The 27,843-nt window shown below is 39.5% G+C and overlaps 1 protein-coding gene across 1 annotated transcript in view; it reads left to right on the forward strand.

The window, feature by feature from the left end:
• The window catches only part of PKP2 (plakophilin 2), a 66,662-nt gene that overhangs the window by 23,379 nt on the left and 15,440 nt on the right, over positions 1-27,843 (forward strand). The window contains exons 4-6 of the mRNA XM_070947170.1: positions 2,644-2,779; positions 9,518-9,725; positions 16,133-16,310. Coding sequence (XP_070803271.1) covers positions 2,644-2,779; positions 9,518-9,725; positions 16,133-16,310 — 522 coding nt within the window. The remainder of the gene's footprint in view (positions 1-2,643; positions 2,780-9,517; positions 9,726-16,132; positions 16,311-27,843) is intronic.

Genomic DNA, 27,843 nt, shown 5'->3' on the forward strand with positions numbered 1-27,843 from the left:
AATTCCTGCTGCATTCTACTGGTTCTTAGTGATTGACTTTGTATTTCCTGGAATTAAGTTTGGAGCTGTTAAGATATACAGTGTCAAGAAGATAGAAGGGGATAAAACAATAAAAAATATTTAAAACAAAGAAGATAGAAGGGGGTTATTCATGTAATATCAGGTCAGAACAGGTTTACGGCGTAAACTAGTTCCAGCTATGGCAACAACTGGATTGAAGGTAACAGCTGAATCTTTTAGGCGATAACCAGTGTTTGCTGACTCAGGATAGAAGCCAGGTATCTCAATCCAGATAGAAACAGCTGATAAATTTGAGACACGTAGAAAAAAGATAAGTACACCTTAAAAAATGTTTCTTGAAATAGCCTTTATTTTTCTTTACAAATTATTCTTGGCAGTTCTAAATAGGGAATGATAAATAAAGCAACTAAGGCATAATTATCAGGGCTGCAAAGCCTAAATGACTGGGGTTGAATCTACCAATCAAATAGATAAAAATAAATTATTTTTTTAATCAAGTAATACTTTTGCTAGTATACTTTATTTATTTTTATAAAGTTATTTTTAACAGAAGAAGAATCATTCTCCTTTAAGAAAGAGGAAATCCCGCTTCTCAGTATGTTTCTGATTGTGCTACCTCCATGTGTTATGTCATATATTTAGGTTGGCACATCATGTATGAATCCACCCATTAAATAAAGAGAATTGTGTTTAATCAAACTCAGGTAAATTTCAGGAGTGGCTTTAGAGTAAGTTGCATGAGAAAACTAAGTTTAACAACATCTAGAGAGCTAAGGATCCCTAAGTTTTACATATATTTGAAACTAAGCAGGAGAAGCCATGGAATAATTGAAACTGTTCCTCTTTACCAATCTCATATAATAATTATGAGAATAAAAAAAAGATATCATTTGCACCTTCAATCCTTTAAAAGAAAGATGCAATATAATGTAGCAATGAGTAAATAACACACTTATCTGGATTAATAATAGTCCAGTCAAGAGGCTAGACAAATGGTTTGGACATTTGTTAGAATAATTCATGGTCTGAATCTATAATTTATCTATCATGGAAGTCAATTTACGGTACATCTTGCTAAATCTCAGAAGGATTCTGCTTCTTGATAGGCTTGTTAGGACTTGTTCTAGGCACCAAAGAATTGTTAAATGTTTGGTTTCTATAGCTTGGTTTATATCCATCCATAGAAGCAAACTGTGGGCAAGGCTGATGACTTTAAAGGCAAATATTGCCATCATGTCTAATTATGTTCCAAGATTGCTATTCACTGATAAGAAGCAAATAGAAAGACTGAACTGATATACGATAGATGAAAGGCCATCAAAAATATCTCAGGAAGTAAAGAAAACCTTTGTTGTATATCTGTGTGATCCTGGCAATTATAGACCTCAGACTAAACTCGGGAATTATCAGTGTTAATTGAGAGTGGCTGGAAAAACAGACTCATGTTTGACTTATATAACAATGTAGTGCATAGATTATCATCATAGTTTTCCATAGGCACAGACAGAATCATGTTGCCTTATGCAATGGGACATCATGCTAGTTTAAATGCACAGAGCTGGCCCTATGGCAATTGAGGGTCTACCTTTTAAAAGAGAACAGCTGGGAAGGTTCAAGAGAAACCATGGGAGAGAGAATACTACTGATGCTACACCTGAACCTGCTCTCTGAGATAGTTAATATGCTTTGCCTAGTAGTAAGGCTGGTTCATCAAATGAACCAGTAAAATGCTCCATCAAGATAATTATCATGTGGGGATTTCTTCTTCTTGAAATCACCCATAGGATTTTTCCTCTTTCTTGCTAGCTAGAGGCATCAGTACCTTCCAAGTGGTTGGAAGCTTATGGGAGTTAAATTCAGTGCATCTACTGTAATGAATTTCAAGTTTGAAAGGCTACAGCAGTATGAAATTGGACAACAGTTTATAGAAAAGTATGTATGTTGTATATAATGACTTCATACAAGAGTGGTCTATGAAGGAATAGATCAAGTGCAGTCAGAAGTGCAAAATGGTTCTGTTTTATTATATATTGTCTAGAATTTTGGTTAGTTTTGGTTCAGTGTGATGTTGGGACTCAAACATTCATTGAGCCCATAAAACCCCATTCATACCCAGATCATATACACTTTGGGTCCTAGCCTTGCTATTGGGAGATTGTGGTTCTTGATATATTTTGCAAGTCCAATGTGGTCTTGAATTGACTGAATGCCCACATTATAAAGGAAAGTTATAAAGGAAAGAACAGTTATGTATGGGTAATGAACCTTTACCTCTGTTAATTTGAACTTTAATATCATAAATCTATCATCCTTTGTCCCCTGAAGATGACATTTAATGACAAAGCAGTTATTTTGCTAAAGTTTCTCGTAAAAAAATCTGGTGGCCTTTTAAAATCCACAAGACCAGCTGTTTTTAACCACTGTAGGTTCTGTTTGGGTCAGAGGTTAAACAGGTTCAGGTCTCCTTGGATGGGAGACCCCAAAGCAGTAGAAACTAAAGAAAATATCCCAGAAAAACCAAGATAGCTACATGGACACAATTATGTCAGACTCCTCTTCAAAAAGAGTTTATCTTTGCCTTCTCCTGTTGATTTGGCATCTGTTTGTGTTTAACTCATTCAGGAATCCAGAAGGAGAGATGAACCTGGAGCGTGCAGTAAATATATTGCAAAATGAAAATCCTTTGTCCTCTCGAGTTCTTGCAGCAATTGTTTTTATACAGCACGAGAGTTTTCAGAGAGCAGAAGCCAGAAGGAAAGTGAGTGATAATTTTTTCTTCCTTTCTTCAGATTTTCAATACTTCTTGCATATAAAGTCTTGTGTATGAAATTGGTAGAGGAAAATAATGGGCCGAAAGGAATGGGAAAACATCCTGGATGAAATCCTGTGTGGCTATTAACTCATTTAGCTCCAGATGAGCCCCATTTTCTCAAAGGAATGCATGTAGAAAGGAAGATAGGAGCAGACATGAAACAAACAAGAAAATTAATTTTCAGGAGCAGTCAACCGAAATAAGCCCATATTGATGCCTAGCCAAACTTGGCTATTTTCAGAAAACTAAACAGTGTTGGATATGGTTGATAATTGGGATGGAACAGTTGCCTCAAAATATCAAAATAATAGGCTATATTGGTGATACAGGTAGTACTTAACTTACAACCACATTTGGTACAGAAATTTCCAACATAAGTTGTTGCACGGTAGGTCAAGTCAAACCCAATTTTACAGCCATGTTTACAGCAGTTGCTAAGTGAATCGTGCAGTTGTTAAGCAAATCCAACTTCCCCAATGGGAATTTTTTACTGGAAAGTGATAGAAAAGGTTGCAAATTTTAATACCATGATTGCGGAAGGCAGTGGCCAGTTGTTGATGTGAGCCAATTTCCAAGCACTCAAATTGGGTTTGGGTGATGACAGCAATGGTGGAATGAGTAAATGAGTTGTAAGTGACAGTACAGGTCAAAAGTAACATTTCTCCAAGACCATGGTAAGTTTGACCTGTAATTAAATGGTCAGTCAAGGACTATCTGTAGACAGACAGACAGACAGACAGGCTGATAGATATTTTACGGAGGAAGGCATTTAGCAAATTACTTGTTGCCAAGAATTTATAGGAGGCTAACTTGAAGGAGATTTTACCTCTTTATTTGTAAGGTCTATCCTATATTTTCTTTATACAGTGTGTGAGTGAGTGAGTGAGTGTGTGTGTGTGTGTGTTTATTTATGGGGAGAGGGAGGGAGGGGGGAGAGAGAGATGATAAGATAGAGATGTGAAACTCAAATACTTTGGCCACCTAATGAGAAGGAAGGACTCACTGGAGAAGAGCCTAATGCTGGGAAAGACTGAGGGCAAAAGAAGAAGGGGTGACAGAGAATGAGGTGGCTGGATGGAGTCACTGAAGCAGTAGGCGTGAGCTTAAATGGACTCCAGAGGATGGTAGAGGAACGTTGTCCATGGGATTGTGATGGGTCGGACATGACTTCGTTACTAACAACAACAAATATAGAGATAGATACATATGAATATATTTACATGTATTTTAAGATCAACTTTTGGTTAGCTTAATTAATTGATAAAAAACAGGCCTCCTTAATACATTCAAACTAAAAAAGACATACTTTTAAGAAAGAGCCAGTGTATTTCGATTTGGATTTGGATAGGGAGTTTCAGATCCAAGAATCCATTCCAACCACAGAGCTCACTAGGTGATTTAAGGCCTATCAGCCTCTGTTATTGTAATCTAGTACCCATGGTTGTGGTAGAAATAGAATAGCATGAGGGAAAGTCTCACATAAAGTGTCTAAAGGGGAATGAGATATAAAAACTAAAATAAGTTTGGTCTTACCCCAAAAACCAACATTTTACTCTAGTGACTATGAACAATAACAAGAAGAGCCCATGGCCATCTGTTTTGCCACATGATTTCCCAGAGAACAGCCTGTATATTTATCCTACATGGTTGATATCTCTTGAAGCAAGGTCATCTTTCCTAGTCTGGTGTCCTCTAATTTTTAGAAAATATAACTCCCAGCATCCGTCTATTTCGCCAACTTGACTAAGTTTTCTAGTGTTGTGAATTCTAACAGATCTGAAGGACATCAGATTGGGCTCCGCGGGCTCTTGACTGAAACATGTTTTCCTTTATCAGTTTCCTGCCATAATAGGAGACAACGTCTAGCGCTCTCTATTGCTCCTTTATAAATAAAAAATGCCCTCACCTTCCCACAGGACTTTGGGCTGGAAATCTTTGAGGCACTTTCAGCCCACACAATTCTGTACCTCTTGTTTCAGTTCTAAATTTGGCACCTCAACAGCTTTAAAAGAGTGTTATGAAACTGTTTGTACAAGGGCTTAACGTTATTTAGCAGCAATATCCTGCCCTAATAAAGCCTGAACCGCCTTCATATCTCAACAACTGATAAACACGGAGTAAATACTGATCATAGTGAAGTGTTGAGCATTCCCCAAACTATCAAAACAAATTCTCTTTCCTTCCTCTTTATCTCCTTTGCACTAAACACTTCATAACAATCAGAAAACTATTTATGCAGACCATTTACTGTAATATAATTTAGCAGAAATCTGGCTCAGAAAGTATTTTTTTTTAATTCAAGGATTCCATACTTCATGCCCTCTAGAAAAATTAGACTTTCATAATACCTCATTCAAAACTGAAAAGCATTAGATGTACCTCAGCAATCTTCACTATTCAGCAATCTTGGTCCAGCAAAACGATCTGGCCAGACAGTTGTTAACTTCCTATGTGTTAATTATTCCTGGGTGTATGTTCCGTGAGGCCTTATTTTGTGGCCTTTATTTTAAAGTATGTGTTCTTCTTCTTGTTTCTAATCAATAGAAGAGTGATTTATAATTAACATTACATAAAATAACAATTTGAACAATTTGTGTTAATTGTCTGCCCATTTATTTGAAATTTGATGGTTTGCTGAATTCAGCCTATTGGTTTTCTGTGGGTTTCAATCATTGTTTATGGTAGCTAACATTGATGGGATTGAGTCCAATATGCTGAGTAAGCTAAATTGGAGAAAGCTGATAGAATGCTGTCTAAAACCATCTAAGTTGGTGTAGGAGATAAGTTCGGAGAAAGAGTTTTCCAGGATGGAAATGTTGAAATCAAAATAGAAAACTGCTACCCTGTTTCCCCAAAAATAAGACATAATAAGCCCAATTGAGCTTTTGAGTGCATGGAATAAGGCCAAGCGCTTATTTCAGGGTTCAAAAAATATAAGATAGGGTCTTATTTTCGGGGAAACACGGTATATAGTACCGAATATGAAAAGTATCAAGTAGCCTGCTACTTAGGACATGGAAACTTTATAACGAAAAGGTGCTGAATTTAAACTCATAGGCATATAAGATGTGGACTGCAGCTCAATATCAGAGAGCAATCAACTGCTTGAAGGAACTACAGGTAGTTCTTGATTTACAACAGTTTGTTTATGGACCGTTCAAAGCAGGGGTGAAATGTAAAATTTGTTACTACTGGTTCTGTGGGCGTAGCTTGGTGGGGGGGTAATGTGACTGGGTGGGCATGGCCAACCTTTTTTTTATATAACTTTTCAAAGCATTTTTCCTAATGCTTTGAAAAGCCTCTGCTGATCAGGCAACTCAGCTGGGATCGTCAGAGACTTTTCACAGCATTTTTTTATCACCTCTTCAGCCAAAAGGTTGCAGAAAAAAATGTTTTGAAAAGCCTCTGACGATCCTAGCTGAGCCGTGCAATCATCAGAGGCTTTTTTTTTTTATTTTTAAAAGCATTTTTTCGTCGGAAGAGGTTGTAGAAAAAATGCTTTTAAAAGTAAAAAAAAAAAGCCTCTGATGATCGTGCGGCTCAGATGAGCATGGTGGAGGGGGGCAGGGATTTTTGCTACCGGTTCTCTGAACCACCTGCCACCATCGCTACCGGATCAGGTGATCGGGTCCGAACCGGGAGCATTTCACCTCTGGTTCAAAGTTACAATGGCACTGAAAAAAGTGACTTATGACCAGGGGTGGGATTCAGCTAGTTCGGACTGGGTTCAGGTGAATCGGTAGTTATGGCCAGCGACTGGGCCCGCCCACCCGCCATGGCACTATCCTGTCTTATACAATTGCTGTGTTTTTGATGCAGCGTGCATGTGCGCAAGGCATGTATGCGAATAAAACTATCCCATCCTATACAATTGCCGTGTTTCTGACGCAGCGCACATGTGCGCAAGGCATGTGGTCTCACATTTTTTATTCTAGGTGAACCAGTTGTTAAATTATGTGAAGCCTACCTCTGCTTATGACTGTTTTTCACACAACTGTTAAGGCGTTCCCATAGTCATGTGATCACAATTCAGATGCTGACTGACTCATAATTATGACAATTGTAATGTCTCGGGCTCATGTGATCCCCTTTGGCGTATTTCTGACAAGCAATGTCAATGGAGAAGCTAGATTCACTTAACAACCCTGTTACTAAATAAACAACTGCAGTGATTCACTTAATAAATGTGGCAAGAAAGGTTGTAAAATGGGGCAAAGCTCATTTAACAAATATCTCACTTTGCAACAGAAATGTTGGGCTCAATTGTGGACATACGCTGAGGACTACCTGTACAGTATTCAGTAGAATTCATTTGCTTAGTTGTATCTTGCTGATTTCTTAGTAAGTCAAGCTAAGAGGAGTTTGGCAGCTAGTAATCATCAATTTGTTTTGTGCGGTGAGTTTCATAAGTTAATGACATCGTATATGATTATTAAATTAATATTGAGAAACCATCCCCACCCTGCTGTTTTCTTAAAATAGCATTGCACATAGATTTCATATATGAAGAATGAGGCACTACAGTATTGTTGTGGGATAGCCTGTGACTTAAATATTCACTTTATGAACTAATGTCACCTTTATTTTGTTAAACTGGCTAACTCTGATCCAAACTATTAGACGTATTCTTGTCTTTGAACATATATTAATAATCTTTCATGGGAGCCAATGGGTTGCCTTATGATCTTGCACAGCAAAAGACTTACAGAATGGAAGGAGGAGAATCATATTGAATAGAATAGAATAATATAGAATAATAACTTTATTGTCACTTTGAATGTACACTAATCAGCATACATTAAAATGAAATTTTGTTGCATACAGCTCTCAAAGGATCACCACCTCCAATATACACTACATAAACATGGCTAACTAACTAATTAACTAAATAAATAAACAAACAAATAAATACAAAATTATGTATATACCCATATATATTATATGACACAGAGAAACAACACAGTCTAGTTCAGATGTATATATGTACATGGCAAGAAGAACGAATCTTGCAAGTTTACCAGAAGGATGGCGTAGGGAACAAAGCTGTTACAGATTCTGGTATCCTGCTAGAAATACTTCGAAACCTCCTCCCAAAGGGGAGCAACAGAAACCAGTTGTGAAGTGGGTGTGTGGGGTCTCTAACAATGCTTTGAGCTCTAAGCACATACAGTAGCTCTTTTTTTTAAAAAAAAAATGATTTATATGCCGCCCTTCTCCGGAGACTCAGGGCGGTTTACAATGCGTTAAGCAATAGCCTTCATACTTTTGTATATTTATACAAAGTCAGCTTATTGCCCCCACAAACTGGGTCCTTATAAGCAGTATCCTGAAAAACGGGAAGCAAGCTTCCTAGAATCTTCTTAGCTATCCTTACCACTTTCTGTATGGGCTTTCTATCTGAGGCACTGCTGCCACCAAACCAAACAGTGAGGCAGTTTGTTAAAAACGTTCTCAGTCGTGCCTCTGTAAAAAGTGACCAGGACAGAAGGAGAAAGATGTGCTCTCTTTTCATCCAACTCAGGAAATTGATGTGAATAAGTTATCTCAGGGATAGGCAAACTGATATGCAATACAGGTAGTCCTTGCTTACCAACCATTATGAAGTTATGAAAGTGCTAAAAAAATTAACCACCATTACAGTCAGTATATGTTGTCCTGTGCCTGACCTTTCTCACCCCACCCTATCATAGAGCAGACAGTTTGGAGAGGAAGAGATTTCAAGGGAGCTGTTTGCACAGCAGGCCTGCAGCTACCAGTCCCAGGTGTGATTGCATTGCTTTTGTTATGTACAAAGAGAAGTAAGCAGCACTCAAACATTGCAAAAGGTGGGAGAGTGGTTAAGACACAAACAAAAGCCAAAGGTGTGAAACTGAGAACAATATCTTATCACTTTCCAGCCAGAAAACACATTCAGGTCGTGTAATTTCCTATTTAGAATGTAGAATTCTTTATTGGCCAAGTGTGATTAGACACACAAGGAATTTGTCTTCGGTGCATTTAGCAACCACTTTGCTTTGTGGCGGAGTTGCCAGTCCTAGTTAAGGTCCTTAAGCGAGAACTACCTTTAAACATTTAGATTATGGTGCCCAGACTCTCATGCAAGCATGGTTAATGATTAGGGGAAATGTACTAAGCCATGCGGTGGCTCAGTGGCTAAAACGCTGAGCTTGTCGATCGAAAGGTCCGCAGTTCAGCGGTTCGAATCCCTAGTGCCGCATAATGGGGTGAGCTTCCGTTACTTGTCCCAGCTTCTGCCAACCTAGCAGTCCGAAAGCACGTAAAAAATGCAAGTAGAAAAATAGGGACCACCTTTGGTGGGAAGGTAACAGTGTTCTGTGCGCCTTTGGCATTTAGTCATGCCAGCCACATGGCCATGGAGCCATCTTCGGACAGCGCTGGCTCTTTGGCTTTGAAACAGAGATTAACACCATCCCCTAGAGCTGGGAACGACTAGCACATATGTGCAAGGGGAACCTTTACCTTTACTAAGCCACATTTTGTTAAAACATCTCAGATGGTTTTTTTCTTGAATGAGTTTTGTCACTCAGGTACAAGTTTGGTTTTTAAGAAAACTTTTGGGCAGTATAGTATCCTTAACTCAAGACACTGATTTCATCCAACAGTCAAATAATCCTTTGAGATAAAAACTTATCTGTATAAAAATAAATGATCTTCTCTTCACAGGTGTATTCCCTAGTTGGTATTCCCAAACTTTTAGAGCTTCTGAATGTGCAGAATGAGGAACTACAGAGGGCAGCATGTGGAGCTTTAAGGAACCTGGTATATGAAGACAATGACAACAAATTGGAAGTGTCCGAGCAGAAAGGCATTTCAATCCTGCTGAGATTACTGCGACAAACCAGAGATGTGGAGACTAAAAGGCAAATTACAGGTAACTAATGAGAAACGGTTTCATAGTGCAATACAGATTGTAAAGCTGATATCCTGATTTATTACACACACATGTTGTGCTGGGTTTAGTATGGGTTGTTCTCCGGTATCTTATAAAGCTTGGGAGAACAATTTTTTATATCATGACTTATCTGTCTTGTTTGCATTTTAAATAGTTTATTATTTCTAAAAATACCCTGTGTAACTACATAACCATACAATGGATTTTAGCTTTTCAAAAAAAAAACCATCTGAAAATCATCTAATGCACATATATCTTGTGTATTTTATTCTGTAACTTTTATTTCTGCAATAGTTATTTGGAAGCTTTATTAAATCAGTGGGGTGGAATACCAAAATATACATGCGTAGAGTCAGTCCATTAAATGAACAGAATTTACAGTTCCAGGACGAATGTCCCTCTTAAGTATTCATTTTTCTAGATCAAGAAAACACAAGATCCATGGGTGAAATCCAGCAGGTTCTGACAGGTTCTGGAGAACCGGTAGCGGAAATTTTGAGTAGTTCAGAGAACCAGCAAATACCACCTCTGGCTGGCCCCAGAGTGGGGAGGGAATGGGGATTTTGCAGTATCCTTCCCCTGGAGTGGGGTGGGAATGGAGATTTTGCAGTACCCTTCCCCTGGAGTGGGGTGGAAGTGGAGATTTTGCAATATCCTTCCCCTGCCACACCCACCAAGCCACACCACGCACACCAAGCCACGCCCACAGAACCGATAGTAAAAAAAAATTGAATTTCACCACTGACGAGATCCTATGTAGGCTGCTATGATAATGGAAGACTGAAGAGCTATGTCAGTTCCTCCTATCAAGCCTATTCCATCTTGCCTTCTAGCCTTTTCCAGATGTGCGGGGGCTGCGGTTCCCATGGTCTTAAGCCATCCTATCTAGTAATTCCAGGAGTTCATATATCTGGCAATAATAATATGCTTCCTTCTGGGCAGTCTATTGACCTGGGCAGAATTGATTGGGAAAGAGAAGAAGATGTCAGAGAAAAATTTAGACCATCACTTTTGGTTCTGGCTTCACACACTGCTGATTTTCAGGCCCATTCACCCCTTGGTATGCATTTTTCTCAGGGGAAACAAAATAGCCCAAGAGACGAACTACAGTGAAAACAGAAAGGTCTTGTTATTGGCAGGCTAACCGTGGTCTTCCCTGAAACTGCATTTCTTCTTTTGAAGCTAAATCCAGCAAAGCCTAGAAGAACAATGCCCTTACATGCCTTAGCCATCAACCACAGACAATGAGGCAGGGTCCCATGACTGTAACGTCATGGCTTTGCAATGCAGCAGTAACAAGCAGAGGAAAACGCCGGGCTCAAAGTTCAAGCCAAACTTCATCCCACTCTCTGGAATGATGACAACCTCTTTCCAACTTAATCACAACTGCAAATTAGGCAGCCTGTGATGGTGATGGGATGGGCGGGAAAGTTGTAGAAAGGTTGATAGCATTACCATTTGATTAACACCTCTATAGATTGTGTAGCCCTTATGTCATTGTTCAGGAATGTTTGGAGACTGGCAGAACACAGATATAAATCCTGTTAAGAGATTGCTCTTTTTGCAATTCTCGCCATTAGAGATGTTTTTGAGTCATGTTAAAATCTTATCGTTAGGTGGTGGGAAGAAGTCTCTTGTTATCCAAGGCTCTGCATTTTAGAGGTTTAGCAGTAGAGTTAAAATCTTGCACAATAAAAATGCTCGAAATACAATGGTTGCTTGTTCCCGGTTATCTAAAATAGCCCTCAGTTTTTCTGGTGAAATTTCCTTCTCAAAACTATGGGTTGTTTCTCTTATCAATGTTTCTTAATCGTTTATAGCGGTGTATTGTATCTCGACATTGTTATGTAAGAACACAAGGAAGAACTTGTACAATTATTACAGGGTCCTATAATCCACCATAATATTTCTCATTATGGTCAGTTAGACATCTAAGAAAGCTTCTGTTTTATGGTGCCTGGAATCCAGTCTCCAGCTTAGATGGAAGTCTGGCACATTTCTGTGCCTTTCCACCTAACCTATGCATTTTGTGTGTATTTTTTCTAACTTGCATTGTTGTGTATAGCGTATGTTTGTGAACTGTTACAATGCACTGCAAACTTTAAAAAGGTGTAGATTTCAGCATTTGATGACACAGATTCGGAAAGTGTCATTCTCATTTATCCCACCATATTTAATCTGGGATAAATACAAATAGTCCTCAACTTACACAATTGAGTCCAAACTTTCTGTTGCTGAATGAAACATTTGTTAAGTGAATTTTGCCCCATTTTACAACTTTTCTTGCCACGGTTGTTAAGTAAATCACTGAAGCTGTTAAGTTAGTAACATGGTTGTTGAGTGAATCTGGCTTCCCCATTGACTTTGCTTGTCTTATCGGGCCTGCTCAAATACCACTTTAGATTGAACTGAAAAGGGAAACAACAGGAGAGAGGGGAAGGAGTAGAGAGAGCGGAAGGGAGAGGAGAGGAGAGGAGAAAGAAGAAAGGGAAAAGGAGAGGAAGAAAAGGGAGAGGAAAGAGGAGCAGAGGAGAAGGTTAGAAGTGGGGGAGAAGAGAGGAGTGGGGGAAGAGAAAGGTAAGTAGGAAAGAGAAGGAGAGGAAGAACGAAGGAAGTAGGAGGAGAAAGAGGAAGGAAGGGGAGGAGAAGAAGAAAGTTTGGAGTAAAGATAAAGGGTAAAAGAGCAGCCCTGAGAAAGTAAAAACTAAAAATGAAAGTTAAAATAAAAGACTTTGCTTGTCAGAGGGTTGCATGACCCTGGGACACTGCAAAACCGTCATAAATACGAACCAGTAGCCAAGTATCTCAATTTTGATCACATGACCATGGGAATGCCTCAACCATCGTAAGTGTGAAAAACAGTCATAAGTCACGTTCTTCAGTTCCATTGTAACTCCAAACAGTGCCATTGTAACTTCACTAAATGAACTATTGAAGTTAAGGACTATTTGTACTTTCAAATCCAAAATAAAGAAAACTTGCTTTTCTATGGATCTTTAAATAATGGCCAAATGACCACGGAAATGTCTTCAGACAGCGCTGAAGCATCTTGAAATGGAGATGAGCATCCACCCCCCATAGTCGGCAACGACTAGTGGAATAAAATCCATAGGGACTCCTTTCCTTTTTTAATTTATGAGATTATTTAAGCATCTTTCCTAAACTCACATAGCTTTGTAAGAACTGGCTCCATTTGCTGTTCCGTCAACTGCTCATGTTTTATGACAGAGGATGAAAGTCTCCTGAAAGAGAACTCTGGAAGAATAACTGCCAGATTAATAGAAACCCACATTCTCTTTATATTATAATGTAAAGTTGGTAGCGAGAGAGAGAGCAGCAAAGCTCAGGCAGCCAAAACTAGCTTTTGAAGGTGAGCCAAAAAGCCTTTGGGGAACATCTAACCTGCACTTGATCTCGTCTCATAGAACATACATCTTAAGAAATGAAAGAACATTCCTTCCGCAGGAAGGATTATAGGACAGGCAGGCAGGCCTGTCATGAGGAAAACATAAATATGAAAAGCAACCACACCTCTCTTGCACTAAGATTCTATCAAGCTGACACTTTCTATTACGGAAATATGTACATGCCCAGCGCAACTATTTCTAAGATCAGTGCATATTAAAATTTGATAATTTCATTTTTTTTCTACAAGATTGCCAGATTGTCTCTTTTTAATCTCTTTATTTCAGAAAGTCTTTAAAAAAAAAATGTTTCTCCTAGGTAGGAGAATAAATATGGCAATAATGCCTAAATCCTACATATTGCTTATCCCCCTGCCTTCCTAACATGACAATATAGCTACTATATTGGCAGTTTTCAAAAGGATGATTATTCAGGAGCCAAGAATGAAGAGTATCGTGTGGAGATTTAAATGCCATCTGCACTGAACTAAGGTTTAAAAGATGTGTTCTGGGATTCAGAACAGTGAGCTGAACAATTGTTCTCTTTGTACAACAGATCCAGCGTGCATGTGATATACTGTCAGATGATACTTACAAATCCTCTTTTTAAAAAAAAAATGGGGGGAAATGATGCTTTTAAACTCTTACCATCAACTTTTACAGATTCATCAAATTCCAAATTTGATCCAGACATCCCTTCCCTGGGCACATTTTTAATTTGAATTATTAAATCACCAGACTAGGGTTTTTTTTAGTATCTTTTAAAATGAAGAACAAAAGTGATCACATGGTTAATAAATTTTTCATAACCCCAAAAGTAAGTTTACTTTTATCATAGTGCTAGCAAAAGTTCAGGGTTGTAACTGGTAGATTAATTATTGCAAACACTGCCAAAGGGTTATTATTTCAGGAAGAACTCCAGAAGGGAGGGCTTCATATCTACAAGCCCATTAGGTTCTACAACTTATAAAGGGTCCCTGTTGGGAAGACACTGTTCCTATTGAAAGAATTCCTGTTGAGAAGCTGACAAAAATAGAGAAAAATCCTCTGCTACAGCAGTTTTTTCTCCTCTGTGTTGTAATTTATTCCCACCCACCCCCCTCAAAAATTAATAGCCACCATTCAGTCCTGTAGAACACAGGACATCATGAGATGAGGATTTACCTGGGTGACTACAGCTGTAAAGATCTGAGACTACTCCTATCTGCATACAGCCCTAGATTTGACAGTTACACTAATGACCCCATCCTGTCTACTCTGCTTCTGACTTGGGCTACATTTTGGCAAAACTTTAGGAATTGGCTAATCTGGCTGGACTCCTGTGTAATTAAAACTAGCCCAGAAATTTTATTAAGAAAAAAAAAACCACTTTGTTATTTGAACTTCTTCAGAAATATAAGCCCAATTATAATAATGCCTTTAATAGTAAATCTGATTCTGTTTAGGTCTCAGTGAAATACCGTATTTTTCAGAATATAAGACGCACTTCTCCCCCCCCCAAAAGAGCGTGGAAATGTTGGTGTGTCTTATATACCGAATACAGCCATTTTTGGCCTCTCGAACCTCTGGGGAGGGCAAAAATGCAATGCGTGGGGGGTTTGGGAGGCGAAAAACAGGATGCGCAGAGGGTTTGGGTCAGTGGTGGGATTCAAAACTTTTTACTACCGGTTCTGTGGGCGTGGCATGGCTTGGTGGGTGTGGCAGGGGAAGGATACTGTAAAATCTCCATTCCCTCCCCACTCCAGGGGAAGGATACTGTAAAATCTCCATTCCCTCCCCACTCCAGGGGAAGGTTACTGCAAAATTCCCATTTCCTCCTGATCAGCTGGGACTCGGGAAGCAGAGAATAGATCGGGGCTGGGGCCAGTCAGAGGTGGTATTTACCGGTTCTCCGAACTACTCTAAATTTCCGCTACCGGTTCTCCAGAACTGGTCAGAAACTGCTGAAACCCACCTCTGGTTTGGGAGGCCTGCAGAGTGCTCCTGGGGGCCAGTGAGGGCATAAACTACTTTTTCTTCTTTTCCTCTTCGAAATCTTGGTGGGTCTTGTACTCCGATGCGTCTTATAGTCCTTAAAATATGGTAAATAAAATGGGAATTCTCTGTTCCAAGGAAAGAAACTTTGGCACTCCAGAGGTTTAGTGAACTACAATTCTTAGTAACTCCAAACAGCATGGCCAATGGTAAGGGAAGATAGATGTTTTAGTTCAGAAACAGCTGGAAGATTGTCTATCTCTGCTGTAACAATGAGCCAGAGAGGTCACAATATAAAAGACTTAGGTGTACTATGAAGAACTAAGGAGAAATTTCCAGACAGTTAGTTAATAAGTGGAACAATTAATAAGTGGAACAACTTGCCTGCAGAAGTTGTGAATCCCCCAACACTGGAAATTTTAAGAACATGTTGGATAACCGTTTGTCTGAAGTAGTGTAGGGTTTTCTGCCTGGGCAGGGGGTTGGATTAGAAGACCTCCAAGGTCCCTTCCAACTCTGTTATACTAAATTCTATTCTAAATTCTAAAGTTTGTATAGGCAAAGTAGGCTTCCAACATGTGCCATAGATACTGTGTTTTCCCGAAAATAAGACCCTGTCTTATATTTTTTTGAACCCTGAAATAAGTGCTTGGCCTTATTGCCATGCGCTCAAAAGCCTGATAGGGCTTATTATCAGGGGATGTCTTATTTTGGGGGAAACAAGGTAATAAGATGAAAAGTAGAAGTTCAAGTGGTGAAGTTTTGATAGAGAAACTACATATATTAACTTTAGATTTACCATCCAAGTATTGGCAAAATATATGCCAAGGGAATTCTTTATAGACCTAATATATTTTTGCACTTTATGATTAAGGAAACATGAAACACGGGAATAAAATAAGTCTGTGATCCAGAATTCAATGAATTCCATTAATCCATTCATTATCTATCTGACAAAACTCCCTGAAGAGCTTCTTTATCATCCTGTTCCTTTAATGGCCTTTGCAGGTTTGTTGTGGAATCTCTCCTCCAATGACCAGCTGAAAAATTTATTGATCCGGGAAGCCCTGCAGCCATTGACAGAAACTGTCCTCATTCCTTACACTGGATGGCCAGATAGAGATTATCCAAAATCAAGCATCATCCCTGACCCTGATATCTTCTACAATGCTACAGGATGCCTGAGGTGAGTTGTTTACTGTGTGTGCCATGTAATCCAGTTGCAAGGCTGTGGTGGAATGTAGTTTGGAGTTGGGTCTCTTTCCAAGGGGATAAAAAGACACTAGAGCTTGGAATGTCTGGTGGGCAGAAAGAGAGCAAGGTCAGACACTCCCTAGAAATTCACATACTATAGTTATTGCAGATAATTGCTTTAGTTTGGCAAGATTCTGTCCTTAGGTGTACAGCAATAGGGGTGAAATCCAGCAGGTTCTGACAGGTTCTGGAGAACTGGTAGTGGAAATTTTGAGTAGTTCGGAGAACCGGCAAATGCCACCTCTGGCTGTCCCCAGAGTGGGGTGGGATTGGCGATTTTGCAATATCTTTCCCCCAGAAGTGGGGAGGGAATGGGGATTTTGCAGTATCCTTCTCCTGCCATGCCCACCAAGCCACCCCATGCCCACCAAGCCATGCCCAGAGAACCAGTAGTAAAAAAATTTGAATGTCACCACTGTTTCACATGTAGTTCTTGGTTTTTCAGTATTTGAAGACCCCCTAGTGTCTTCTAGTGGACTCTGGGCAGTGAACAACAAAACATTAACAAATTAAATCATACACATTCTTACGAAAGACACTGAGTCAAGTAGCACCAAAATCATGTTAGAATATATTTTACCTGTTTGCAAAATATAAGAAAGGCTGAATGTATTCTGAAGGAAGAGTATAGCAGCTGTCATTAAGAAGGATTATCATACATTCCATGGACTACGCAGATCTTGAAAAGACGGGCATCTCAGTTGATCCTTTAGACCAGTGGCACTAGGGACTGCTTTCATGGAAGACAATTTTTCCATGGACTGGGGGTGGAGACGCAACCTAGATCCAAGTGGTTAAATTGAACATTTCCAAATGTGATTAGAAAGTGAGTTAGGCTGGCTTATTAAAGTCTATGATTCTACTGAAAACAAAAATATATCCCTCAATTCCTGATACTCAGACTCATGGAAGACTGCTGTTTTACAGTCTCCTTGAAAGAAGCTGACCCACCGTCAGGAGAATGAATATGGGACTAGGTTATGAAATATATAATGTGTAGAGGAGAAGAATATATATAGATATGTAAAAGAATAGAAATGAAATGTCAAATATATGATCTATGTATATGAATATCTTATTATGGTTTTAATTGTTTTTATAATTGTTTGATAATTTAATAAAGTTTGTTTTTTAAAAAAAGAAAGAAGCTGACTGTCAGAGCACTTGTGGGCAATCTTCCATTCTCTCCTTCTCCAGAGAGCTTTGAAGGACAGAGTTACTCCCTGATCTTTTGTTCTATCTAGCAGTAGTTTCCACTCATTCGTGGAAGATGTCTTCAATCAGCCATGGCTCACAGCAGAAGCCCCAGGAAAATTAGTTTTGATGAACTTAGATAAAATAAGAGAGCTTTGTTTATGATGGTAAAATAGTTATGACCACCTATCTTAATTACTGGGAATATGTGGTGGGAATGTAGTCTGGTTTCCCAGCAAGGAGGGGCTGCATTCCAGAGGGCAAAGAGAATGCAGAGTTTGGAATGTCTGATCAAGAGGAAGAGGGTTAAAGCAGATCCTCCCTAGTGTATATCTGTAGTTATGCAAATAGTTTTTTAAGTCTGGCAAAATCCTGTCTATAAAACAATAATACAAGAAAAACAATAATTAGTACTCAGACCTAATTCCACCTGTTCTTTGTTCTTGGGGCCTGACAGAATTAAATAGTAGCCTTGACACAACTGAGCTTTGCAAGAACAGAGAAATACATCATATATTCCTGGGTGTTTAAGTGTAGCCATGTCAGATTCCAAAGATCATTCAAGGACTATTTCCTATAGTCCGAAAGGTACTGTTACAAATTTCTCCTGTTTGTTTCTATTGCACCAATAGAAAATTCACAGCAGATCAAAAGACTTGGTACAAAGCATAGCAAAACTGAGGATCTTAACCAGTGGTGGAATCCAAATTTTTTTACTACCAGTTCTGTGGGCATGGTGTGGCTTGGTGGGTGTGGCTTGGTGGGTGTGGCAGGGGAAGGATACTGCAAAATCCCCATTCCCTCCCCACTCCTGGGGGAAAGATATTGCAAAATCTCCAATCCCACCCCACTCTGGGGCCAGCCAGATGTGATATTTGCCGGTTCTCCGAACTGCTCAAAATTTCCACTACCAGTTCTCTAGAACCTGTCAGAACCTGCTGGATTTCACCCCTGATCTTAACATCATTGTTAAGGCATTGGGATCATGGCATCTGTAATACACTTAGATAGCATCAACAGTCTCCAAAATTAAATTTGTATTTCTTTTCAACAAGGCAAAGATCTGGGATGTCAGATTTTAGATAATTTTAAAATCTGAAAGAGTGCCCAAACACTTGTGTGAAAGTGTGCAGTGAAGTTTGGCTCCTGAAAAGTTTTTGACCTGTGTTTTAGATCTACAAGAGGTGTTGATTTACTGAATTGCTTTGTGGTATGTGGTCACACTTGCAACTCTAACCATAAAACAAAGGAAGAATAATGTAAAACAGATGACATGTGTTTTAAATGGTTAATCTTTCGGTTTTGTATCATAAAATATTTGATTTTACAGTGTCCGGCAAGTACATCTCCACTTTCCATAAGTGGACAGAATTAATAGGAATAATATATAATATGATCACAATAGTTCAGAACAATTCATTTCAGAAATAAAATTAATTTAAATGATGCTGCCTTACCAAATTGCATAAATCATTGTAGAATCCATACTATGAACCAGCTTTCTGCAAAGCCTTCTGAGCTGTAAATTGGGGTTCTAGAAACTAAACTTATCTTGAAAACAATAGGCCGCTTTTCTCAACCCTGGCAACCTGAAGAAGTATGGACTTCAATTCCCAGAATTTTTCAGTCAGCATCCACACTACAGTATGCTGAAAGAAGCTATTATAAATCCTGAAGAATAACAGAAGTACAATGAAGTATATAAGGAGTGCAGTGGCTCGTGTGGTTAGGACGGTGTGTTGGAGGTTAGCAAGCCCACGTTTGAGACCTGAGTGCTGCTGCAGGCTGGGTGAGCTCCTATCATTCACTCCAACTCCTTTACGGGGATGTGAAAGGAGCCCCCATGGGTGTCCCCGGAGCAATGGTGATAACACTGGCTAATCCTTTCAACCTGGAAGTGAAATGAGTGGGACAGAAATGAAGTATATGTTGGGTTGTCCTTCCCATTGCCAAAGATTTAGAAATATTTGAAATGTGTATTTTTAGCTCAGGATTGAAATGAGGGGTCCTTGGTGCTCTCCGAGCTTGGTTGCTAGCACTGATAATGTTACCTAGTTTGGATAATGAAACATCTGCAAGAACCAAGCTCAAGAGAGCACCAAGGACCCCTCATGTGTCCTTTCAAAAGGCAATTGGACTTTGTTTTTCCTTGGAGATGTTTGGTTTCTCATCGGAGAAGCTTCTTCAGTTCTGACTACAGACTGACTTCAGTCAGAGCTGAGGAAGCTTCTTGAAAGAGAGGCTAGATGTCTTCAAGGAAGAACAAAGTCCAGTTGCCTTTTGAAAAAAATAACATCCATCACTGGAGGTTTTTAAAAAGAGGTTGGACAACCATTTGTCCAGAATGATATAGAGCAGAGGTCTTCAAACTTGGCAGCTTTAAGACTTGTGGACTTCAACTCCCAGAATTCTCCAGCCACCGTAGCTGGCTGGAGAATTCTGGGAGTTGAAGTCCACAAGTCTTAAAACTGCCATGTTTGGGGACCCTGGTATAGAGTCTCCTTCTTGAGCAGGGAGTTGGACTAGAAGACCTCTGAGATCTCTTCCAACTCTGTTATTCTGTAATTCTATATTTTGTTTTTTGTTTTTTTTTTCCTGCTTCTTTTTGTCTGTTTAAGAGAGACAAAGGGAAAGGTGGGGCTAAAAAGCCTGTGATTGGAGATCAACAGCTGTTAGCCTTCATAGCAGAGTGACTTCGTCTGAAGGCCATCTGCTGGGAGATTAGTGGGCTTCCTTGTGCAATCGGTTGGCCGTTGTGAGAACAGACTGCTTGACTAGATGAGCCAGGGGTCCATCCTAGTGGAGCACTGCTTATGTTCTTGCTATTAACTAGCAAAAAGTTCTTACGACATTATACAAATTTTGTATAATGTTTGTATAACTTCAAAATCAAAAACAGTGCTGTGAGTAATAAGGTAAACGTACAACACTGCTTGTTCATTAGATTATTCCATATGCCAATTTGTGTGATGTTGTTGTCTTCACAGGTAGCTTCTTTCCCTGCAGGATTTTTTCCTTCTGGGTAGAGAAGAAGAGCAAGTTATTGTAAAGTGAGGCCACTAACAGGGCAGTTGGGAAAATAATTTGCCTAAATGCTTGTACATCTGCCAGCTTACACAGCCTAATTTGTTTTCTCCTTTTGCAAAGCTTACAATGCTGATGGCTTGGGCACTTCAAGGAATGCAGCCTGCAGCCTATAATATGAAAAGAAAGTTTTGGTGTGTCATTATTTATACATAATACGCATCTGATACTTTTAGTAGAGTCATAGCACTTGCAAAAGTATTACCCCCAAAATAAGACATCCCCTGATAATAAGCCCAATTGGGCTTTTGAGTGCATGGCAATAAGGCCAAGCCCTTATTTCAGGGTTCAAAAAAATATAAGACAGGGTCTTATTTTCAGGGAAACACAGTAGAACTGAGAGAAATTATTGACTCTTGTGATGCTTTGGGGAAAGCAAACAAGGGTTAACCAAAGACTTGTCTCACTGCGAAGCATAACAATAAAATCTTAATAATTTTTTATAGAATACGGTAAGAGAAAATGATAAGATTTTAATACACTCTTTCCTCTGTTTCAGAAGAACATTATACCAAGCTATGGTTTATTCTGGTGCCTTAACCACCAGAATATTATTATTGAATAAACCGCCACTGAATTTGACACAATATACTAAACAATACCATACTTCATAAATTTGGTCTGGTGGTTAAGGCACCAGATTAGAAATCAGGAGTCTATGAGTTCTAGTCCCACTTTAGGAGTGAAAGCCAGCTGGGTGACTTTGGGCTGGTCACTCCCTCTCAGTCCAGTTCACCTCACAGGGTTGTTGTGGGGGAAATAGAAGGAGGAAGGAGTATTAGGTATATTTGCCACATTGAGTTAAGTGGGATAAAAATCTAATAAATAAATACTTCACAAATTATTCCGATTGATTTTGTACAATGTGAGCAAGACTCACACAAAATCCCTTTCACTCTTTAAATTAAGTTTTGACATTGCCCCAAAATTCAGGTCAGCTATAATAAATAATATGTCACTATTCTTCTAAGGGACACGGTGGCTCAGTGGCTAAGATGCTAAGCTTGTCGATCGAAAAAATCGACAGTTCAGCGGTTCAAATCCTTAGTGCCGTGTAACGGGGTGAGTTCCCATTACTTGTCCCAGCTTCTGCCAACCTAGCAGTTCGAAAGCACGTAAAAAATGCAAGTAGAAAAATAGGGACCACATTTGGTGGGAAGGTAACAGCGTTCTGTGCGCCTTTGGCATTTAATCATGCTGGCCACATGACCACGGAGACATCTTCGGACAGCACTGGTTCTTTGGCTTTGAAACGGAGATGAGCACCGCCCCCTAGAGTCAGGAACAACTAGCACATATGTGCGAGGGGAACCTTTACCTTTTTATTCTTCTATGAAATATGCTGGTGGAAAGAAGAGACTCTAGTGTTACTTCAAAGGACATGGTGACAGAAGGAAGCATTGGTTGGAACAGTGCTTCTTAGTCTTGTCAACTTTAAGATGCCTGAATTTCATGCTGGCTGGAGAATTCTGGGAGCTGAAGTCCACACATCTTAAAAGTTGAGAAAGTTGAGAATGGGGGGGGGAAGATATCTGCCCCCAAACGCAGCAAAATCTTAAAAGTGGAGTTTATGTAGGAATATGGTATATTCAGGGAGTGATTAATGAAGTTCACCTTTGATGGATGAATGGTGTTGTGGCAAAAGCTAATCTAATTGAAATCAGATTTAAATTTAATTAATGTAGTTCCTGTGATTTCCATCTGTCACTTTAACATGTCCTGTTTGACACAATGACCTATGGTTGATTAAAAAAAAAAGGGGGGGCACCAACATAGTGTTACGTATGGTGAGTGAATCTTCCCAACATGGGCATGGTTGTGTATATAGGAGAGGGGATGGAGGGAAGGGGGAACAGTGAGAGAGAAAAAGAGGGGGACAAAGGGAGGGAGGGGGAGAGAGAGAGATCACACAGAAAAACTCAGTAGACCTGCAATTGAAACTTTTCAGTGCTAATACAAGGAGAACTTTCTTCACAGCATTTGAGGACAACTAAAAAGCTAAGGAGATACAGGGCAAGACCTTTCAATTGACCTAACCTCTTTACCTGAGGCAGTTGCCTTGATCTGCTTAAGACAAGGCCAACTCTCTACACTTCCTCGCTCCCCTTTTTCACTAAAGAGATAATAAGCAAACAAAGGAATCATGAAAACTTTCTTTGGAATTTCCTGGTGGAAGTACTTTCTTCATGTTGCTTCATCCTAACGTTTAGCCTTGTTTAGTACTTTGATTGCATGTCAGAGGTCCCAGGTTTAGCACCTGTAATTAAAAGGTTATCACTGCTAAAGTGATAACCTTTGTTTGAGATTGTAGATGAGCTCCATGGAAGCTAGCATAGATAGATATAAGCATATGCCATTCATTGTGCCTAACCTTTACCTAAGCTTTAGATGATCTCCTTAAATAATAAAGCCAATTTCACTCGGTTATTCGGCAACAAGCTGGTCCTTTTTATCTTGAGAGCTTTCCTGAGAGCATATTGTCACCATATTTTCTTCCTGTTAGCTATAGCTGAAACTTCATTCTTAACAGTTGAATTTCTGACGTAGCTGGAGCAAGTTTCTGTAGACCAGGGGTGTTAAAACTTCATTTCATTGAGGGCTGCATCAGGGTGGTGTGGCCAGCTCGACGTCACTCGTATCGGGGTCGCCTGTGGGTACCCAAGCGCTCTGCCAGCATGGCCCTCCTGAGCGTGTGGCCCTCCCAAGCGTGTGGCCCTCCTAAGTATGCGCCTCCTCCCCAAGTGTGCGGCCCTCCTGAGCTTCATTTTTGCTGGCAGAGGGTTGTAGGGGGCTGTGCAGCTGAAAACGGAGCTCGGTAACCAGTTTTTGCTGACAGAGGCACCATGAGCCAATCTCCATTTTTCCAGGGTGGCTCCGCAGGCCAGACTTAAGTATTCCGTGGGCCGGATTTGGCCCCCGGGCCTTGAGTTTGTCACCCCTGCTGTAGACTGTTATCATTTCTATAGATCAGTGGTTCTCAACCTGTGGTCCATGGACCCCTGAGAGGCCGCTATATCATCACAGGGGGTCCACAAAGGATTGAACAAATGTTCTGATTTAAATAATGAGTTAAGTCTTGGGAGTCCGTGGCCATGATTCATGGCCACAAAAGATATTTAAAGGGGGTTCATGGTGAAGAAAAGGTTGAGAATTGTTGGACTGTTGGACTGTTACCATATTAACATAGTTCTGTCTGCAGCAGAAATAAAGTTTCGGAATTATATACTTTTTTATTTCTATTAGATTTAATATAAATCCTGTCCGTTGTGTATGACTTTAAATATAAATTTATATATAATTTTCTGTATTTATATAAATTAGCAGTTCTTAATCCTGAGATCGAAATATATAGGCATATTTTATCCAAGCAACTCTTTACAGTGGTTTTCAAATTCTTACAATAGGTTTCCTCAATTTTGTGGATTTAATCTCCATAAATCCTAGGCACATGTCTTGGTTTCTGAGTAAAGGTCACAATGAAGAGTTTGAATCTATTCTTAATTATTACATATATTGAATTAATAGATAGTGACTATTCAGTGATTAAGGAGTAAAATATTTCGGTTTTTTGCTTTCCGTGGACCCGTAATCCATTTAAGTAGGCCTTATTTACTCTCTTGCCTGTAAATAAAGTAATATCTATATGCCATCTCTTGACAAAGTGTTTATTGAGTTCGTTCCTTGCAGCTAGTTTTTAATTGCCATTTAGGACTTATATCTTATCCATCTAAATGTCCATTCCATAGTAGTAAAAGACTCTCAACATTGCTTCAGGTGGGTTTCAGGCCTTTTTATCAGATGTGGAAAATAACTTGAAGTAGAATATTGTAATAGTAATCGGGGGGACGGAACATAAAATGAGACTACAGTAGAACCTCTGGTCACAACCATAATTCATTCCATAATGCATTCCCGATTTGGTCATGACCCGAACCTAATTTTGGAAATTTGGCACTTACATAAAAAATGGCGCAGAAGGGGAAATTGGCCGCGAAAATTGTGAATTTTTGGGTCAGAACCCAATTTGGTAATGGTCAGAAGCGTTCGTGACCAGAGGTTCTACTGTATTTCCTTTACGGAGAAGATCATCATCCTTTGCATTGCTCCACCTCCACTTTCTGTCCTTTCTAGACAGTCTGGCCATGGGGATTTTCAGTCCCCTCAAGTGGGCAGCTGCGATAGAAAGTCTAAAATATCTTGACCAGACTACTCTTCAACTCAGGAGTGGTCATTCTAATTATTGTGGCTGTCTAGAACAAATGTTCTACCTCTGCTTTTAGAACCTTTTATGGGGAGGTCTGATCATGGGAAGCCCTCTGTACCAAAAAAAACATGGGCTCTATTTCTATTCCTCTTTCATTTACCTAAATTAAATTGTGATTACCCCAGGTCTCACTTACCTTATTTCCCTGATGCACAATCCAAGATATCAGGGCTGCATGTAGTAGGATTTTCATATCTGGGCACCAAAAATCCATAGGACCATGACAGTAGCTGAAGCCAGTGAGATTCTGAAAACTCGAATGCTTTGCTTCCATCTAAGATTTTTGCGGCCCAGGTATGATGTCCTAGATCAGGGGTGTCAAACTGGCAGCCCGCAGGCTGGATGCATCACACACAGGCCACACCCATCCCAGCTCCACAAATGAGAAAAACATCGCGAAATGTCTCATGAGAGCAACGTGATGCTGTGAGTTTGACACCCATGTCCTAGATCATAGCATCCCCAAACCTTGAAGCAGCGTAACAAATTATAGGATAAAAAACATTGCTACCCAGTAATAATAGGATGGAAGCTCAAAATAATTAAATACATGATAGTGAAAAGTAATTTAATTGCCTACTGCCTTATAAATGACATACTATTCAAATTTAAGTGCAATCCTTGGTCTCCAGACATTAACTTCCTTCATCACTTAATTCAGCCCATTATTCAACATACATTTACAATCTTCTACATTATTTCAAGCAATAATAACATGAACAAGCAATCATTAGATTGCTAGTTGTAGCCTAATTAGGCTACTGAGATTACAGGATATTAATCTTCCATTGGTTTCACCACTTGAGAGTAATAATAAAACACATCTCCCTGAAATATTTCAGCACCAACTACATCCTTGATGATGAATCTTTGTATGACATTTGTGTTTATTACCACCCAGCGGACAGGACCTCCTATTGTGTTGTGAACACTAAAAGCTCTGATTTTGCATGTAACATGAATTAATCCATTTACAAGAATTGGTTTCTTTTTCTTTTTGTTCTTTGTTGGCTGTTGTGTTCTCGACTACAGCTATCAAACAAGCAGCTGGATACAAATCCTGCTCTTTGTCTGATGTGCAGAAGTTGCCTCTTGGTTCTGCAACCCAACAATCCTCTTAGTACCAGGACATATTGGAAATCACATGCCATCTTCCAGCTGCTCGGTTGGGTTACAATTGTAAGATTTTGCAAACATTCATGGCTGATTCTTCTTTTTAGAAATAAGTCAAGCATTCTAACCTTATGGTAGATACACATATTAGTAAATTAAGCATTCTAGTGCAATGCTCAGACATCCTTCACTTGGAAAAAAGAAAGCAACAGCTACTATGGAAATAACGAAAGAGGTATCAATGACATCATAGATATTAACCAATAGGGTATTATTCATAAATGATGCATTCCCGCTAAAGTTGACTTGCTCAAAAAATCTGAGTTTCTACAAACCATCTATCTTTGGATGACTAACACTGTGTAGAGCACGGGTGTCAAACTCAAGGCCCAGGGGCCGGATCCAGCCCACAGGGGTGCTTAGATCTGGCCCATGAGGATGCCCTGGAAACAGCAAACAAAGCTCAGGAGGGCCCTCCCGAGCTCTGTTTTCACTGGCAGAGAGTTGCAGGCCATCACAGCCAAAAATGGAGCTTGGGAGCTCATTTTCGCTGGTAGAGTGCTTGGGCCACCACAGATGCCCCTAACATGAGTGACACCAAGCTGGCCACGCCCACCCCGGCCCCCTGAGGTCAAACACAACCCTGATGTGGCCCTCAATGAAATTGAGTTTGACACCCCTGCTGTAGAGCAAAGGATTAGTATTAGACTGAGGCATCTTTTTAGCCAGGGTTTTTGTATGTTTCTTCATACTGTACTTTCCACATTCATAATTTGTCTTTTGTTACTGTGAGTGAAGAAAATAGAACCAAACCTTTTTGTTGCAACAGCAACTTTGGTTCAGTCAATTTAAGTCTGTTTTGGGGTTTGAAGACAATGGATAAACCCTAGTTCTGTATTTTACTCTCAGAGATAAAGACTTACTACTACAGGTTATTAAATCATGGCAAATTATAAGTCTGCAAAGTAAAATGATTGTACTATGTTACTTTACTTGCGGTTATTTTTTTATTCCAGCATTCCATGGTAAACAAATCAGTGTAATGTCTATGGTGATTCTCAGTCATCCAGGTCATGGTTGTCCCAAAGGGGCTTTTTCAAGAGGCAACTGGACTTTCTGGTTTTTCTTTGAAGACGTTTCGCTTCTCATTCGAGAAGCTTCTTCAGCTCTGAGAAAAAGCACCTTTGGGAAAACCAGTGTAAACTTTTCTACATGTACTACTACTTACTATTGATGTCTCTGATTATTGTTTTATTTATTTATCAAGGGACCCAGTGCTATCAGATCGCTTTCCTCTTCAAAACCAGGTTTCAAAAATGGGAGCAGAAGCCAGGGGCTTAATTAAAGAAGCTTAATAGAAAGAGACTTAATCATGTACAAAGGAAGAGGGGAGAAACAGATGTCAGGGGTGGGGGAATCACATCTGAGAACAGAAGCAAAGGCCCTTTTGAGAGAATACTTGGATCTGTTTTCAAAATTCAAACTGTGCTTACTGGCTCAAAATAGTTGAGAATCCTTGTATTTGACAAATCAAGAAAAATCAAGAAAAAAAATCAAGTCAAGAAGGAAAGACGTGAAACTAGGAGGAATGAGAGACTATTAGCATTTGAAACTAAGAAGGATGGAATTATACTTCCTGACTCTCAGAAATCCTGGGTTACTGGTTTTGTCATTCCTGGTCATTATATCTTGATGGTTGGAATGCTCTACTGTTCTTAATATTTGCCCTATCTTTCATTCCAATTTTTTTTCCCATTCTTTAATATTGACAGATAATCTGCAATGGGTGGAGTCAACATAAGGGTATCTT

This window comes from Pituophis catenifer, unplaced genomic scaffold (assembly GCF_029215685.1).
Source record: "Pituophis catenifer annectens isolate HBS135680 unplaced genomic scaffold, rPitCat1.0.hap2 SCAF_7, whole genome shotgun sequence".
NCBI lineage: Eukaryota > Metazoa > Chordata > Lepidosauria > Squamata > Colubridae > Pituophis > Pituophis catenifer.